This window comes from Oncorhynchus tshawytscha, linkage group LG10, assembly GCF_018296145.1.
Source record: "Oncorhynchus tshawytscha isolate Ot180627B linkage group LG10, Otsh_v2.0, whole genome shotgun sequence".
Taxonomy (NCBI): Eukaryota; Metazoa; Chordata; class Actinopteri; order Salmoniformes; family Salmonidae; genus Oncorhynchus; species Oncorhynchus tshawytscha.
Genome location: NC_056438.1, coordinates 48,064,748 through 48,079,132, shown reverse-complemented (window position 1 = coordinate 48,079,132; position 14,385 = coordinate 48,064,748). Strand labels below are relative to the sequence as shown.

Genomic DNA, 14,385 nt, shown 5'->3' with positions numbered 1-14,385 from the left:
CGGAGAGATCCATGATTCCGTAAAACACAAGTTACAGTCCCTGATGTCTCTCTGGAAGGAGATCCTTGCGCTGAGCTTGTCTACTTTATTGTCCAGGGACTGAACATTAGCGAGTAATAAACTCGGAAGTGGTGGATGGTATGCCTGAGTCTGACTAGGGCCTCACTCCTTCGACCTCTTCTCTGGTGACTGTTTTTTGGCGCAGCCCCTGGGATGACTAGAGCTGCCTCAGGAAGTTCAATCAAAGGATCCAGATCAGGTAAGTCGAATTTCTGCTTGAATTTCTGGTGAGTGACCGGCAATCTAATATCCAAAAGTTATTTCGGCTGTAGGTAATAATATAAGAAACGTTCTGAACAAATAATGTAAGAAATAACACCCCCCCCCCAAAAAAAAACTACATACTGCAAAGTTGGCTAGGATCTAGAAACAGGGTGGCCGTGTCTGTTGGCACCATTTTCAGAGGAGGGTGAGGTTATTGTAACTGGTTTGAGAAGATTGAGAGAGTATTTTTAGATGTTTTTTAGTGCACATACTATTGAATCTTTCTATTCAACCTGGGTAGCCGTAGCATAGTAAATGAAGATACAGGACACTCATATTAGTATGATACGTTGCGTTTGGTATGGCATGTATTCATTTGTTGCAAAATGCAATTCGTATGATATGTTCCGAATTACAATTCGTATAATACATTACGAATTTGCAATACGTATGATACGTTACGAATTTCAATTTGTTGTGGCTAATGTTAGCTTGGCTAGCAGTTGGGTTAGGGTTTAAGGTTAGGGTTAAGCCGGGCGTACACTCCACGACTTTGGCACTGATGTAGCTGTCCCAGACAAGTTTTTGCGATTGGAGACAAAATATCTAACATGCTAAGTAGTTGCAAAGTAGCTATAAAAGTACTAAGTAGTTGCTAAGTTGCTAATTAGCTAAAATTGTCCGTGATGAGATTCAAACACCCAACCTTTGGGTTGCTAGACATTTGCATTATATGTTGGCTTTTGTGTTAAGTAACCCTATGACTTATGTAACCATACCAAACGTAACATACTAACTTAAGTGTCCCAGATTTTTGTTTACTACTACAGTTGAAGTCGGAAGTTTACATACACTTAGGTTGGAGTCATTAAAACTAGTTTTTACACCATTCCACACATTTCTTGTTAACAAACTATAGTTTTGGCAACTCGGTTAGGACATCTACTTTATGCATGACACAAGTCATTTTTCCAACAATTGTTTATAGGCAGATTATTTCACTTATAATTCACTGTATCACAATTCCAGTGGGTCAGCAGTTTACATACACTAAGTTGACTGTGCCTTTAAACAGCTTGGAAAATTCCAGAAAATTATGTCATGGCTTTAGAAGCTTCTGATAGTCTCATTTACATAATTTGAGTCAATTGGAGGTGTACCTGTGGATGTACAGTGCCTTGCGAATGTATTCGGCCCCCTTGAACTTTGCGACCTTTTGCCACATTTCAGGCTTCAAACATAAAGATATAAAACTGTATTTTTTTGTGAAGAATCAACAACAAGTGGGACACAATCATAAAGTGGAACGACATTTATTGGATATTTCAAACTTTTTTAACAAATCAAAAACTGAAAAATTGGGCGTGCAAAATTATTCAGCCCCTTTACTTTCAGTGCAGCAAACTCTCTCCAGAAGTTCAGTGAGGATCTCTGAATGATCCAATGCTGACCTAAATGACTAATGATGATAAATACAATCCACCTGTGTGTAATCAAGTCTCCGTATAAATGCACCTGCACTGTGATAGTCTCAGAGGTCCGTTAAAAGCGCAGAGAGCATCATGAAGAACAAGGAATACACCAGGCAGGTCCGAGATACTGTTGTGAAGAAGTTTAAAGCCGGATTTGGATACAAAAAGATTTCCCAAGCTTTAAACATCCCAAGGAGCACTGTGCAAGCGATAATAATGAAATGAAAGGAGTATCAGACCACTGCAAATCTACCAAGACCTGGCCGTCCCTCTAAACCTTCAGCTCATACAAGGAGAAGACTGATCAGAGATGCAGCCAAGAGGCCCATGATCACTCTGGATGAACTGCAGAGATCTACAGCTGAGGAGGGAGACTCTGTCCATAGGACAACAATCAGTCGTATATTGCACAAATCTGGCCTTTATGGAAGAGTGGCAAGAAGAAAGCCATTTCTTAAAGATATCCATAAAAAGTGTTGTTTAAAGTTTGCCACAAGCCACCTGGGAGACACACCAAACATGTGGAAGAAGGTGCTCTGGTCAGATGAAACCAAAATGGAACTTTTTGGCAACAATGCAAAACGTTATGTTTGGCGTAAAAGCAACACAGCTCATCACCCTGAACACACCATCCCCACTGTCAAACATGGTGGTGGCAGCATCATGGTTTGGACCTGCTTTTCTTCAGCAGGGACAGGGAAGATGGTTAAAATTGATGGGAAGATGGATGGAGCCAAATACAGGACCATTCTGGAAGAAAACCTGATGGAGTCTGCAAAAGACCTGAGACTGGGACGGAGATTTGTCTTCCAACAAGACAATGATCCAAAACATAAAGCAAAATCTACAATGGAATGGTTCAAAAATAAACATATGCAGGTGTTAGAATGGCCAAGTCAAAGTCCAGACCTGAATCCAATCGAGAATCTGTGGAAAGAACTGAAAACTGCTGTTCACAAATGCTCTCCATCCAACCTCACTGAGCTCGAGCTGTTTTGCAAGGAGGAATGGGAAAAAATTTCAGTCTCTCGATGTGCAAAACTGATAGAGACATACCCCAAGCGACTTACAGCTGTAATCACAGCAAAAGGTGGCGCTACAAAGTATTAACTTAAGGGGGCTGAATAATTTTGCACGCCCAATTTTTCAGTGTTTGATTTGTTAAAAAAGTTTGAAATATCCAATAAATGTCGTTCCACTTCATGATTGTGTCCCACTTGTTGTTGATTCTTCACAAAAAAATACAGTTTTATATCTTTATGTTTGAAGCCTGAAATGTGGCAAAAGGTCGCAAAGTTCAAGGGGGCCGAATACTTTCGCAAGGCACTGTATTTCAAGGCCTTCCTTCAAACTCAGTGCCTCTTTCCTTGACATCATGGGAAAATAAAAAGAAATCAAACCAAGACCTCAGAAAAATGTGTAGACCTCCACAAGTCTGGTTCATTCTTGGGAGCAATTTCCAAATGCCTGAAAGTACCATGTTCATCTGTACAAACAATAGTACGCAAGTATAAACACCATGGGACCACGCAGCCGTCATACCGCTCAGGAAGGAGACGCGTTCTGTCTCCTAGAGATGAACGTACATTTGTGCGAAAATGCAATCAATCCCAGAACAACAGCAAAGGACCTTGTGAAGATGCTGGAGGAAACAGGTACAAAAGTATCTATATCCACAGTAAAATGAGTCCTATATCGACATAACCTGAAAGGCCGCTCAGCAAGGAAGAAGCCACTGCTCCAAAACTGCCATAAAAAAGCCAGACTACGGTTTGCAACTGCACATGGGGACAAAGTGCGTACTTTTTGGAGAAATGTCCTCTGGTCTGATCAACCACAAATAGAACTGTTTGGCCATAATGACCATTGTTATGTTTGTAGGAAAAAGGGGGATGCTTGCAAGCCGAAGAACACCATCCCAACCGTGAAGCACGGGGGTGGCAGCATCATGTTGTGGGGGTGCTTTGCTGCAGGAGGGACTGGTGCAATTCACAAAATAGATGGCATCATGATGTAGGAAAATTATGTGGATATATTGAAGCAACATCTCAAGACATCAGTCACGAAGTTAAAGCTAGGTCGCAAATGGGTCTTCCAAATGGGCAATGACCCCAAGCATACTTCCAAAGTTGTGGCAAAATGGCTTAAGGACAACAAAGTCAAGGTATTGGAGTGGCCATCACAAAGCCCTGACCTCAATCCTATAGAAAATTGGTGGGCAGAACTGAAAAAGCGTGTGCGAGCAAGGAGGCCTAGAAAACTGACTCAGTTACACCAGCTCTGTCAGGACGAATGGGCCAAAATTCACCCAACTTATTTTAGGAAGCTTGTGGGGCTTGCCTGGGCGGTTCCCCTCTCTCCACTGGGATTCTCTGCCTCTAACCCTATTACAGGGGCTGAGTCACTGGCTTACTGGTGCTCTTTCATGCCATCCCTAGGAGGGGTGCGTCACTTGAGTCACTGATGTGATCTTCCTGTCTGGGTTGGCGCCCCCCCTTGGGTTGTGCCGTGGCGGAGATCTTTGTGGGCTATACTCGGCCTTGTCTCAGGATGGTAAGTTGGCGGTTGAAGATATCCCTCTAGTGGTGTGGGGGCTGTGCTTTGGCAAAGTGGGTGGGGTTATATCCTTCCTGTTTGTCCGGGGGTATCATCGGATGGGGCCACAGTGTCTTCTGACCCCTCCTGTCTCAGCCTCCAGTATTTATGCTGCAGTAGTTTGTGTCGGGGGCTAGGGTCAGTTTGTTATATCTGGAGTACTTCTCCTGTCTTATCCGGTGTCTTGTGTGAATTTAAGTATGCTCTCACTAATTCTCTCTTTCTCTCGGAGGACTAGGACCATGCCTCAGGATTACCTGGCATGATGACTCCTTGCTGTCCCCAGTCCACCTGGCCGTGCTGCTGCTCCAGTTTCAACTGTTCTGCCTGCGGCTATGGAATCCTGACCTGTTCACCGGAAGTGATACCTGTCCCAGACCCGCTGTTTTCAACTCTCTAGAGACAGCAGGAGTGGTAGAGATACTCTTAATGATCGGCTATGAAAAGCCAACTGATTGGCTCTCTAGGTTTCTTCCTAGGTTTTGGCCTTTCTAGGGAGTTTTTCCTAGCCACCGTGCTTCTACACCTGCATTGCTCGCTGTTTGGGGTTTTAGGCTGGGTTTCTGTACAGCACTTTGAGATATCAGCTGATGTACGAAGGGCTGTATAAATACATTTGATGTGATTTGATTTGGAAGGCTCCCCGAAACGTTTGACCCAAGTGAAACAATTTAAAGGCAATGCTATCAAATACTAAATGAGTGTATGTTAACTTCTGACCCACTGTGAATGTGATGAAAGAAATGAAAGCTGAAATAAATCATTCTCTCTACTATTATTCTGACATTTCACATTCTTAAAATAAAGTGGTGATCCTAACTGACCTAAGACAGGGAATTTTTACTGGGATTAATTGTCAGGAATTGTGAAGATCTGAGTTTAAATGTATTTGGCTAAGGTGTATGTAAACTTCCGACTTCAACTGTATATGTTATGGCTAGTCTATGAGACCAGGCTGTTCTATTCTATTTTTAAGACACACCTTTAGAACTAGAACACAGAATAAAGTGCCTTAGCAAAGGTGAGATGAAATTACATGAAAATACATGACTGTTTCTGGCCCCCTGACATTATATAATTTGAGAAACAAGAGTTCATTAACCCAAAAGAAGAGAATCAAAAGTCTGTTGCAAGTAAAACATACAATATTGGCATTATTATGAAATACACCCTGTATTGTGGCTGTTCACTAAAGAATATATGAAGAATAATACTCACTTATCTTAATTCCCACATTGCTGGAATGTTGGTAGAATAATTTCCATCACATAAAACGATGCTGACAGAAGTAATCCCCTGGATGGCGCTATCGCGTAAAGGTTCGCCATCGGGGTAAGCCTTACCCTCACACATTTTCCCTTTATTTCTACCATAAATAGCCTATTCTCAAAGTAGGTCAGATTTATGAGCTTTAATGACTTTAAATCAAAATCGAATAAAATGTTATACGTCACATGCTTCATAAACAACATGTGTAGACTAACAGTGAAATGCTTACTTACCAACAATGCAGAGAGAAAAATATAAAAAATAATATACAGTACAAATAATAATAGGAGGAATAGATACACAATGAGTAATGATAACTTGGCTATACCGAGTCAATGTGCAGGGGCATTAGGACATTTAGGGAGATATGTTCATATAGCTGGTGCGGCAGGTAGCCTATTGGTTAAGAGCATTGGGCCAGTAATAAACGTCGCAGGTTTGAATCTGCAAGCCGACTAGGTAAAACATCTGATGATGTGCCTTTGATCAAGGCACTTAACCCTAACTACTCCTGTAAGTCGCGCTGGATAAGAGAGTCTGCTAAATGACAAAAAATGTAGGGCTAAAGTGACTAGGAAGCAACGTATGTGATGAGTTAGTTTGCGGTCCATAAAATAAAATGACCTATAACAATAGCCTACTAGCCAGGAATTTAAATGAATTCACTCAAACATTTCCCAAGAGGCATTTAGGCTACAGTTTAGATGGGGGTATAAAATGAAAAAGAAAGAACATCCCTTCTAACGTTATTGTTTCACATCCAATCTGTGGGACAGACTCCACCCTGTATCCAATATGGTCAAGTCCTTCCCACCTATCCATAACCAACCATGTTCATTCACCTCCAACTGTCAACAGGGATCATACCTATCACTTACAGTGAAGGCAACACAATGCTTTTCACCTGAGAGGATTCTAAATTAATTTCGGATTCACATTTACTTTCACCATGGACATTTTCTTATAAAATGTGGATATTTCAAACTAGTTGATTTCTTTTAGAATTCGCTGCAGATCGTTTCAAAGGTATACTTTTTTGATTGGCAACGTTTCAACTGGGCACCAGGTAATTTAGATGATGATGTCTAGGTTGCAGCTATTGCTCCTGTTGTGGTGCGCCATCGCCCTCACTTGGGCACCAGTCGCATCCAACGATGTGATGGAGAACTCTTTGACAGATGTCCATGATGGAATTAAAGAGCAACTAGAACAGACCGAGGGACCACTTCTGGATGATGAGATGGACAACCAGGAGAACGTTTTAACTCAGGTATTTACGACCTCGCTCTGAATTTGTTCGGATTGACAGGCTAGTTTTACGCATAGCCTACCTATACAAAGCCAGGTGCTGACAGTTAATCACAGGGGTGAGGAAGAAAATGGCATATTCTCAAGCATTATAATTCATAACTTTTGAGTATAGAATAATAATAATTGATACTTCATTGTCTATGAATATTGGCCTGGGAAAAGTTTAACTATTATGTTGCGCACTTATCATGCATAATTACACATGCACACAGAGCATTGCCATTATAGTCAGTATTGGCGTTTTGCTATGAACCATAAAGCATCTGCAATGCGATAAATTGACGGTGGTTGTTTTACCCAGCAAACCAAAATTGGTTCTTTGAACGTTCCCAGAACATTCATTAGGTTGCCCCAAAAGTTTTTACACAAAAACGGTCCAGTTGTGCTGATGATTATACAGTTTTTGTATAAATAATTTGCCTGATGTTGCAAGAACATTCCCAGAACCCATTTTGTTATTACATTACCTGGAAACCTAATAAGAACCTTAGGGGAATGTTCTGCGGGTGGTTGTTACAGACGTTGTGCACAAATTTCCAAAGAAATTTCATATTTTTTTTAAATTCTGGAAAGGAAAAAGACATTTTGTTATCAAAAAAATCATTTGAATGGTTTTTGAGATGTTTTCATGCTAATGTTAGATCAAATCCTAACTGGAACTTTATAGGAATGTTAGCTAATGTCCTGTGAATGATCCCGGTCTGCTTGGTAGTTACTTTGCAAGTGGTTAAAAAATAAAAGGGTATTTTTTTGTACATTAGACGATTGTTAGTCATTAAACCATTTTCAATGTGCAATGTGCATAGAGTATTTGGTATCTGAGAGATGAGATGGTTGTTTTTCCTATGTAGGACTAAATGTATGCATTCTCATGAATATGCTGTGTCAATCTATATAAGTAATCCATTTAAATATTTACTTATATCCTATAAGTAATTGCACCAATGCATGGGTCTGTGTGAATTGTGTAATGCTATGCTCCTTCAAATGGTGGACTACCCATGCTCTACCCATCTCTCCTCCATCGTAGCTGCTGGGGGATTATGACAAAGTGAAAACGCTGTCCGAAGGCTCAGACTGTCGCTGTAAATGTATTGTCAGACCCCTGAGCAGAAGTGCCTGCCGGCGGATAGAGGAGGGTGCAGCAACGGCTGAGGACTTTTACACCGTGGAGACTGTGACGTCGGGGCCTAACTGTAAAAAGTGTGCGTGCATAGCCCCGCCCTCTGCTCTGAATCCCTGCGAGGGAGATTACAGGTTCAAGAAGCTGCAGGAGGCGGGGAAAGATGACATCAAGGTAATACACAAGCGCCTGCATCTCTCTGGAGGGGAAACAACACCACACCGGTTCCTTCTTAGAACAACCCCCCGTCTGTGTATTATCTTTATCAAACAAGGAGTCGCTCCCATGTCCTTTCCAGTGGAATATTTACTCAAACTGTACTTGATCTGATGGAAATGTCCACGTCATAAAGCGGGTATTGAATACAGCGTACATGACAGTGAGACTTTACAACTAAAATAACATGGAAAGATGTACTGGGATGGATTCTGACTACTGTGATCTTGCTTTTACAGCTCTCAACAATAATGGAGTTGCTGGAGGGAGCGTTTTACGGGATGGATCTGTTAAAGTTACACTCAGTTACAACTAAACTTCTCAGGAGGGTTGACAATATAGAAACGGTTCGTATACTGACACTTGTACGCAAGTCACAGTCACAGCTTATATACCTTAAAGTCTGTGGTGGTGGTACTGGCTTCTCACCCTTTTACTTTGCCCCTGTCGGTGTCCAGACCTTTTCTCGTAACCACACGGAGAAGGAGAAAGTGAGTGTGAGGAGCCGCTCTAGTGAGGAGAATGAGAGAGAGAAGGAGAGAAGAGCACAGCAGAGGATGGAAAAGAGAAAACGTCTAACTGAGCTGGAGCCGTCCCTGCAGAAGGATACGGCTGCAGCCTATACTAACACAGAGGTAACGCCGCACACACACTATACTAACACAGAGGTAACCAAGGCTGTCAGTCACTCCAGATGTAGAGTGGAAACAATGACGAGGGATTAAGGTAGCCAGTAGCCTGGCAGCGTCTTTAATACAGTACCGAGATCCAAACTAGTCTGGGGTCTTGACGACAACAGTTTTCAGACAGCCCAGAAAACTATGACTTAAAATAACCGTCTTACTTTGAACCTCGACTGCATTCATTTTCACAAAACCAATGCGATCAAAACCCTAGCATTTGGTTCTGTAGCCTAGGATTACAATTAAGAATCAGAAACCTTTACTGCCATGCAACAAACAAATGGTTGCTAAGAACTTATTGTGTAGTCACAGTTCAACATGTATAGTACAGTTGTCTCACTAAAAGCTTTACGAAAACACGTGATTTGCTCTTTTGTGATTGGATCCTCCTAAAGAAGAAGTATGAGGAGCGCTACGTGGGGGCCAAGGGCCAGGGGGCCACCAGGCCCATGCTGAAGAGGAGCCAGCCAGAGGACAGGGAGGATCCCCAGTGGCCCCTGAAAGGCAAGGTGGGGCCCAACGGCATGGTCATCAGAGGGGTGACCTTCTACAAGGCCAACACAGTGGACGATGGAGCCGCTGAAGAGCTCAGTAAGTCAATTTATATACTGGACATAATACTAGAATAACTAACATAGCAGTAGTCCATCCAGTTCAGAACATACAGCAAACCTTCCCATTGATTTTAGTGTTGAAGGCTTCTTTTTTAGGGGGGGTCTCTACATTGGGGCTATGCCTATAGACATGTTTTGTTCTGGGTTTTTAATAGGACATTGGAGAGGCTTCTTGAGTATATTGGTATAAATGTTTCTTAACCCTTTGTGCTGCTCATTCACCACCAGCAGCAGAGGAAGCCCTGAGCGGTGATGGTTCCATGGATCTGCTCATCGATGACCAGCTACTGAGACCCACCCAGCCCAGACCTGTGGCAGGCCCCCCGACACCTACATCCCACGACAGGAAGGGGAACCCAGATGACCAGGCCACTGACACCCCCAAAACAGCCACTAGTCCCCAAAGGAATCCCATTACATCTGCCCCTGGAGCTACCGAGACACCATCAACCACTGCTTCCATCCCGACCACCACCACCACCATTCAAACAAACACTAACACACCGGTTGCGACCACCACAACCACCATTCAACCAGCGACTACCACAACCACCACTCAACCAGCGACCACTAGAAAACTTGAAACCTTGTCTGTTTTGACCACGTCTCCAACCACTACACTGCAAAATGTCAACAGCACCACAGCTCCGACCAGCAAGGTGACTAGTGTGCCCAGACCCAAGCATCACATCAGCTGGACAGAGGGCCACTCAGAGGTTCCCTCGGCGACCCCTAAAGTTCCTGGTAAAAAAATACCTTTGGTTGAAGGGGTATTAGATTTTCCAAAGTCACATTTTAATTTGATACTTTTTTCTGGTGGAAAATAGTGTTATTTGTTTGAACTTTAAATACTTGAGGAAAGTACATATGTTGTCTTTATCTCTGTATGTTTACTAACAGGCCTGTGCAAAGACACTTTGGCCACCATCTCTGACCCAGTGACCCATAATACCTACGGCCGGAAGGAAGGTGCCTGGATGAAGGACCCGAAGGGCAACGGAAATTTAATCTATGTCACCAACTACTACTATGGCAACAACCTACTGGAATTCCGCGACATGGACACCTTCAAAAAAGGTATTCTCACAATTGACTAGTCCCAAAACCGAGTTGCTGTTTAGGTTCTGGGTGCCAAGATTACATTACATGTAATGGTGGAATTTGATTCGTGTGATGCGCATTGCTCAATATATAGAATACTCTCTTACTTCTGCATTGTTTTTTTTCCTGTCAGGACGCTTCACCAATTCCTACAAGTTGCCGTACAACTGGATCGGCACGGGCCACGTCGTATACAACGGAGCCTTCTACTACAACCGGGCCTTCTCCCGTGACATCATCAAGTTTGACTTGCGTCTACGCTACGTTGCGGCCTGGACAACGCTGCACGACGCAGTGTTTGAGGAGGAGGAAGACTCCTCCTGGAGGTGGCGAGGACACTCGGACATCGACTTTGGGGTGGACGAGAGCGGCTTGTGGTTGGTGTACCCTGCGCTGGACGAGGAGGGCTTCCACCAGGAAGTAATCATGCTAAACCGTGTGAACCCGGCTGACCTCAGCCTCCAGAGTACGTTCAGAACAGGCCTGAGGAGACACTTCTACGGAAACTCCTTTGTCATCTGTGGCGTCCTGTACGCGGTGGACAACTATGAGCGTACCCACGCCAATATATCCTACGCCTTTGACACGCACACACACACCCAAATGATCCCCAGATTACCGTTCACGAACAACTACACATACACGACGCAAATCGACTACAACCCCAAGGACAAAAAGCTGTATGCATGGGACAACGGTCACCAGGTGACATACGATGTTATATTTGCATATTAAAAGCTGTGGAGTAGTGATAAAATAAAAAGGGACCAGCACTTTTTTTTGTATAAAAGTTTTTTAAAAATATATATTAAAAAATGGTCTTAGTGGATTGTAGAGCAGTCTACATGGCCTTTATGTGTTGTACTGTATAATCCACATTTATGTTGTTCCAGGCTCCCGTTTTGTCCCAGCGCATGTTGTTGTATTTTATATAATGGTCATGGTCTTTAACTGCCCAAAGGGCAGCAAGCAAGATCATTCAGCGAAGCAAGACAAGGTATTTTCTTACTGCTTGTTAGAAGTTTAAAGTGTATGTTGTATATACTTCAATGAAAAAATAAAACTGTTAATAAAATATGCATTCAAACATGAATGCTGACACACAAACAAGTCATCAATACTAGGACTTGTTACTGTCCATGGTTTTATTTCTGAAAACCCTTTTGAAGGTACTGCAAATACCATGACAAACCTTGAAGCGACTCAAACAAAAGTAGGTCATTATCACACCCTCAATTGACACATTTCAAATAATGCAAATAATGGCCACATCTCACATGATGTTTGTATGATATATACAAATGAGTGTTGCGTATAATTGTTTGAATGTCTCATTTTGCTCAGTCACCAACATGGCTTTAAAAAGCAACAAGCATAATATCACAGGATAGGTCTATTCACTTTTAAATATGTGCAATATATCTTGTTAACATGGCTCAATTCCATCAATAGGGTCCAGAATCAATTAATGTTTTGTAATTAAGCTATTTTCAATTTAGTTCAATTTTTGCTCATCTAAAAGAATGCTATAGCAGTAGGGTCAAGACAGTGAAGGTTACCAAAGGGTTCAACTTTAAGTCCACTATTTATTCTACCTAAAGACCTACAGTAGATGCCTGCACTGGCATTCTGCCCATTTAACATGAACCAGACGCTCTAAACCAAGCAATATGGAAGTAAACAGTTGCTGGACAACTTCTTAAGACGTCTTAATAGATTTGGAACATCTGAGGCACAGGGACTTGTGGAATGTGGAAGACAGAGGATGTGCAAATCTGATGCTAAGCATTTCCAAAGAGGAAGACAAAGCTACTTTTTTTGTCACAGTTTATTAAATACACCAAAAGGTTGGTAAAATGATAGGTTTTTAGATTGCCAGGCCTTTTAGGTAAGGCCAATTTCAGGCAGAGTCTGATAGAACGCCAACCGATGCTGATGCCTTTCCGTTGGCATGGGTGGATTGGAAGTCAGTGGTGTTGGCGCGTAGGATCTCTGGGATGCTGGAGGTTTTGATGTGGAGGATCTTGGTGTCCATGACCTCACAGTCAATCTGCATCATCACCTCAAATGTGTCGTCCTTGATGACAGAGTCTGTAATGGAATACGATAAGTCCAAAATATGATTATAATGAAAATCAAAACCATTCATTGGTTTATATTCAGTCGTCTGGAGTCTAGATGCCTCAACAGTCAGAAGCCACATCTGAAAGTTTTATGTAGTACAAGCCTCAGCACCATCAGCACTTTTTAGCAGACATCTAATGTTGTTGAGTTTCACTGTATAGGCCATTTGAGAGGATCTCCTGACAAGATCCCATTATACTGTCTCTCCATAAGGATCCCATCCCAAAAAGTCTGTCCCCTTTGTACTCTAAATCCCAAATGTAATAGTCATTATCTGGTTCACCGCCTTCTCTCAGAGACGCTGTCTGGCGTCAGGTGGCTGAGGAGCCTGCATTACTGCTGCAGGGTGAGCTCCGGCTCCTAGAAGAACACCTGCTGAAGCCATCAGCCACACAACCACCGGATCGGCCAGGTCCATGTGGCTTAGCTAGCGGGAAGAATTTACTAGCACATGGAGGGATCGGGTTTTGGATCTAAAAGGTGATTAATGCATACAGAAATGACATCGGAAAGGTTACTCATCCGGTGCATTTTGCGGACACGTCGTGCTGTAGAGCGAGGGAGGTATGTGGGTGTTTTCTACTGAAGCAATAAGACCAGAGGAGGTGTGGTATATGACCAATATACCACGGCGAAGGGATGTTCTTACGTCCGACGCAACGTGGGGTGCCTGGACACAGCCCTTAGCCGTGGTATATTGGCCATATATCACAAATCCCAGAGGTGCCTTATTGCTATTATAAACTGGTTACCAATGTAATTAGAGGCAGTAAAACTCTATGTTTTGTCATACCTGTGGTATACGGTCTGATATACCACAGCCTTCAGCCAATCAGAATTCAGGGCTCAAACTGCCCAGTTTACGATATAAGTTTGATGATAAGAATGCAGCTGATTTGGATGGTCCCTCTGTTTGTGGTCTGAATATCTGATTGAGAGAGAAAAGAGATGGTCATAGTTTTCTCTGCCGACGGTCATGGTTTAGAACCATGACAGTCAACTGTGAAGACTGTATGTAAAACGGAGCTGTATACAAGTTATAAAAGACTCTGCATGCCTGCATGCATGAGATAATCCACTATATAAAAAAAATATGACCCAATAAAGTTAGATAAATATGCCTTGTACATTAAATTACATTGAATGTAACACGTTATTTTGTTACTGTTCTTTTTCAAGAGTGCTGAATCTGACAGACAGTATTTTTGTCCACTGAATCAGAGTTTTTGAACGCCTGCATTGTCTCTAGATGACAGTTTTAAGGTGTTCAGTTGTTTGGGAGACAGATTATTATTCCAAATGGCACACCTGTATATTGATACAGACCATGAGCCCAGCTAATTACAAATGTCACGCCTGTATATTGATACACACCATGAGCCCAGCTAATTACAAATGGCAAACCTGTATATTGATACAAACCTGAGGTTGGAACAGAACCAAAAAACGGAAAATACACATTTTTCGAGGGACAAAATCTGAATCGGGAACGAAAGTGATTAATACTGTTCCGAAACAGAACTTTTATGTTAAAAGCATGGTAATCATTTATTAACTTTATTTTACTTCCGGGCATTTTTTTCAGTACCACAAAAATGTGAAACAAACAAAGA

At 42.3% G+C, this 14,385-nt stretch overlaps 2 protein-coding genes across 7 annotated transcripts in view; one reads left to right on the top strand and one right to left on the bottom strand.

Annotated features, from left to right (window-relative positions):
• Positions 1–6,423: 6,423 nt before the first annotated feature.
• On the top strand, positions 6,424–11,442 carry LOC112260352 (olfactomedin-like protein 2B). Of its 3 annotated transcripts, none has more exons than XM_024435387.2 (8): positions 6,424–6,870; positions 7,942–8,208; positions 8,490–8,597; positions 8,709–8,885; positions 9,332–9,524; positions 9,776–10,291; positions 10,448–10,624; positions 10,782–11,442. In XM_024435387.2, exons 1-8 carry the CDS (start codon positions 6,676–6,678, stop codon positions 11,381–11,383), a joined length of 2,235 nt encoding a protein of 744 aa, XP_024291155.1. In that variant the 5' UTR covers positions 6,424–6,675; the 3' UTR covers positions 11,384–11,442. The 3 variants fall into 3 exon arrangements, with proteins under 3 accessions (XP_024291155.1, XP_024291154.1, XP_024291153.1); XM_024435386.2 differs by having other exon boundaries at positions 6,425–6,870; positions 9,329–9,524; positions 9,779–10,291; XM_024435385.2 differs by having other exon boundaries at positions 6,425–6,870; positions 9,329–9,524.
• Positions 11,443–11,759: 317 nt separating this feature from the next.
• LOC112260353 (cyclic AMP-dependent transcription factor ATF-6 alpha) overlaps positions 11,760–14,385 on the bottom strand; it is a 44,869-nt gene continuing 42,243 nt past the window's right edge. For all 4 annotated transcript variants that reach the window (XM_042328650.1, XM_042328647.1, XM_042328649.1 and 1 more), the window contains exon 16: positions 11,760–12,739. In XM_042328650.1, coding sequence (XP_042184584.1) covers positions 12,549–12,739 — 191 coding nt within the window. In that variant the 3' untranslated portion in view covers positions 11,760–12,548. The remainder of the gene's footprint in view (positions 12,740–14,385) is intronic.

Bases quoted from the DNA above. Each gene is read 5' to 3' on its own strand.
- LOC112260352 (XM_024435385.2), top strand. From the start codon at position 6,676: ATGATGATGTCTAGGTTGCAGCTATTGCTCCTGTTGTGGTGCGCCATC. The intron at 6,871-7,941 runs GTATTTACGACC...CCTCCATCGTAG, and splicing joins AGGAGAACGTTTTAACTCAG to CTGCTGGGGGATTATGACAA. The intron at 10,292-10,447 runs GTAAAAAAATAC...GTTTACTAACAG, and splicing joins GGCGACCCCTAAAGTTCCTG to GCCTGTGCAAAGACACTTTG.